Consider the following 3,229-nt stretch of genomic DNA (forward strand, 5'->3'; position numbering starts at 1 on the left):
TAGTAGTAGTAGCAGTAGATGTAGTAGTAGCAGTAGCAGTAGTAGTAGTAGTAGTAGTAGTAGTAGTAGTAGTAGTAGCAGTAGTAGTAGTAGCAGCAGTAGCAGTAGTAGTAGCAGTAGCAGTAGTAGTAGCAGTAGCAGTAGCAGCAGTAGTAGTAGTAGTAGTATTAGTAGTAGTAGTTAGTAGTAGTGGCAGTAGCAGTAGTAGTAGTAGTAGTAGTAGTAGTAGTAGTAGTAGTAGCAGTTGTAGTAGTAGTAGTAGTAGCAGTAGCAGTAGCAGTAGCAGTAGTCTTCCTCAGGGTGACTGACCTAAATGACTGAGATCCAGATCATAAAATCCCTCTTCAATATGGCGGAATCCTTGACGCATCTCCTCCATGGCTTAGCCAATCAGTGCTGCTGCTCCAGTCGTTTCGTCATCGAATGGCGCCGGTTCTCAGTGTCAAATTAAAAGTCCTCGAAGGTACGAGGGGGAGCTACATTTTTTTTTGTATGTTAAACAATATTAGCTCATAATGTCACTTATTCTTCCCTCAACCATTATAATTTTGAGGAGGAACAGCAGCGAAGGAGCTGGAAATAAAACGGATTCTAAAATGTCCGACCTCTCTTTGTGTTTCTAAACTTGTTTACGTCGAAGCGCTTTCAGGGGGGCGAAGGTAAGGAGTCCCCTTTGTTACAAAACAAAAAAAACAACCGTTCCAAGTAAAATGCGAAAGAAAACAGCGATTTTTTATTTAAAATGGCGTTATATTCGCACAGATTAAGGCCTCCCGCTTACCTCCGCTGATGGTTTGTTTTCTCGGAGGGTCCTAATTGAGCTGATGCMGCCAGGTGAGCCTATTGTCGGACAGTCTTTACATGTTCCTCCTGTCCCACAGCTGCTCTTCATCACCCTGTCTGTCCTCCCTCCTCCACAGTCCTGCAGACCCTGAGCTGATGACCCTGCACTCAACACAAGGACTCCATGTCTTTCTTGGTAAGAATGAGTTTGTCCATATGTAGTTTGCACAAAAATATGTTTAAATCTGAAAATGTACATTTTCAATTGATATTTTGAAAAGTTATTGAAAATTATTATTATAGACCACTACCGTGCTTGACAGTACGAGGTGTTTGTGCTTATATGTGACTGGCGCTGGCAAAATGAGTCGTTTTGAAGAAATTTTCAGTGTTGTGTTGCCATTGCCTTCAAATTCCTCATCTCAAAAGCTTGAAAACGATCAGTAGTTTATTGATATTTACTGATTTATTACCTGACAACGAGCTAGTTCTTTTATGAGAGTGTAGGATTGAAGATTTTTTATTAGATCATCAACTTCTATCATCTCATATTGCATTGTATTGACTTGTGTTATTTTATATCCTCTTTAATTGCTTCAAATCAGCTCATATAGTTTGTAATTCATAGTGTCAGTTTGTGTTGTGACATAAATAATATTGCCAAGAATGCTAAAGGTCACATAGAGCAGGAAGTACAGATCAGAAAAGAAGGAAAGTTTTGCATCGTATCATTTCGTGTTGTTTTGTATCGTCTTGTATTGCTTTTTTTATTGCATCATTTATTCTTGTCTTGTATTTTATCATTTTGAATCAAATCAGCTGGTCTTGTCATTATTTGCAAAATAACAGCTTGAATGTTGTTTTGTAACATTGTAATTATACCACCTGGTAAGAGCCTGTTTGTTTAAAAAAAAAAGGTTTGTGGTGTTAGCATCTTGATGGTTTTGCTTGATTCCACCATGAATTTCAAAAAATACTTTTTCAAAGTTACGTATCAGTTTAAATCATGTGGTAATCATTGTGCTGGATCCTGTGGTGCTGCATTGTGTTGCATCATACTGCACTGTACCATATTGTATTTTATATAAATGGTATTATGTGTATATCTTTATTATGTCCTACAATGTAAAACCTGAAAATGAAACATTTTGACCAAATTAATGTTACGAGTTTATGTGTATTATGGGAAAGTATCAGATACTGATGTTGTGCATCTGTCCGTCTATGAACTCTAATGAGCTCATCTAATTACAACATGCTCATAGTTCACTTCCTGGCTCTGCTTGAACACATCGAGTCATCCAGCTGATCTAATGGCTCTAACAGTCTTTCCACTCTTCTTCACCTGTAAAATGTCCTGCGGGCGTCTTTATGCTCTGTACTTCCTGATGCTTGCTCCCCTGCCTTGTCCTTTTCCAACAAGGTAGTGCGTTCCCCTTCACTTCCCAAACTCCATGTCTCCGTCCCTGCTCCTCCTGTTAGGGCATGTCTCACCTGTGCTCCCCCCACTCACCTCCCCAGGACTGTTCCTGCATATCCCACGCTCAGGTCCAGCCCATGGCCATAGAGGAACACTATGAAGACCCCAGCCACCAGTTTCTGGTCAGTAGCCTGGAYGCTGTCAGCATGTGGACAGGCATCTTTCCTCATTTTATTCTTATCAGATGGCATTAACACTTGTTACAATTACTAATACATAAGTATTAATTATTGTTGTTTAAAGGTCACCTTCCCAGGTCATGCAGACAAAATTGTGGGCGTGGCTTTAAAAAAAAACACAAACCTCTAAAATCAACACTGTATGCTGCAGGTGTTTAAAATCGTGTCACCCCCCACTGATTTGTCTTCATCACCAAAACTGCAAGCATCCTCTCCTCCTCCACTCTGTGTCACAGTGACACCTGCTGCCAGCCTCATGTAGGGCTTCAAAACATGAGGAAATCTGAAAAGAGAAGTGGCATCACCGCATTTCATTTCACAAAAGTTTCATAGCGGTTTGTGTGAACATTTTTATAAACTTTTAGAGTATAAATATGTTTCAGATGACTGTTTTATTCAAGCAGAAGCAACGTAAAATTCCTGTTTGAAGTGCTCCAGGCTGCACTAGAAATGCTACGGCTAGCTGCTAATGCTATCTGTGCTTGCAAATATCAGGGTACTCGATATAAATAGCTGTAATCAGGGCTCTCGAGTCTCATGCATTGACCGTGAGACACGCAAATTTCATGACATACACACACCACACTTTATACAGTGATGATAGCTGCTAATGCTATCTGTGCTTGCAAATATCAGGGTACTCGATATAAATAGCTGTAATCAGGGCTCTCGAGTCTCATGCATTGACCGTGAGACGCCCAAATTTCATGACATACACACACCACACTTTATACAGTGATGATATTAGTGTAACATTTTTCTTACTAGCACCCATTTAGTATTTAAC

At 39.9% G+C, this 3,229-nt stretch overlaps 2 protein-coding genes across 4 annotated transcripts in view; one reads left to right on the plus strand and one right to left on the minus strand.

Moving 5' to 3' along the window:
* The window catches only part of trak2 (trafficking protein, kinesin binding 2), a 29,135-nt gene extending 28,758 nt beyond the window's left edge, over positions 1-377 (minus strand). For both annotated transcript variants that reach the window (XM_014010691.1, XM_014010690.1), the window contains exon 1: positions 310-377. The gene's annotated coding sequence lies outside the window, so the exon portion shown is untranslated. The remainder of the gene's footprint in view (positions 1-309) is intronic.
* A 100-nt stretch (positions 378-477) lies between these two features.
* Positions 478-3,229, plus strand: part of stradb (STE20 related adaptor beta) — an 11,300-nt gene continuing 8,548 nt past the window's right edge. The window contains exons 1-4 of one of the 2 annotated variants that reach the window (XM_014010693.1): positions 478-659; positions 763-834; positions 921-979; positions 2,305-2,385. In XM_014010693.1, the coding sequence (XP_013866147.1) occupies positions 968-979; positions 2,305-2,385 (93 nt within the window). In that variant the 5' untranslated portion in view covers positions 478-659; positions 763-834; positions 921-967. The remainder of the gene's footprint in view (positions 660-762; positions 835-920; positions 980-2,304; positions 2,386-3,229) is intronic. The other variant, XM_014010694.1, reaches the window with a different exon arrangement.

The sequence above is a fragment of the Austrofundulus limnaeus genome, unplaced genomic scaffold (genome assembly GCF_001266775.1).
Source record: "Austrofundulus limnaeus strain Quisiro unplaced genomic scaffold, Austrofundulus_limnaeus-1.0 Scaffold72, whole genome shotgun sequence".
NCBI classification, from domain to species: domain Eukaryota; kingdom Metazoa; phylum Chordata; class Actinopteri; order Cyprinodontiformes; family Rivulidae; genus Austrofundulus; species Austrofundulus limnaeus.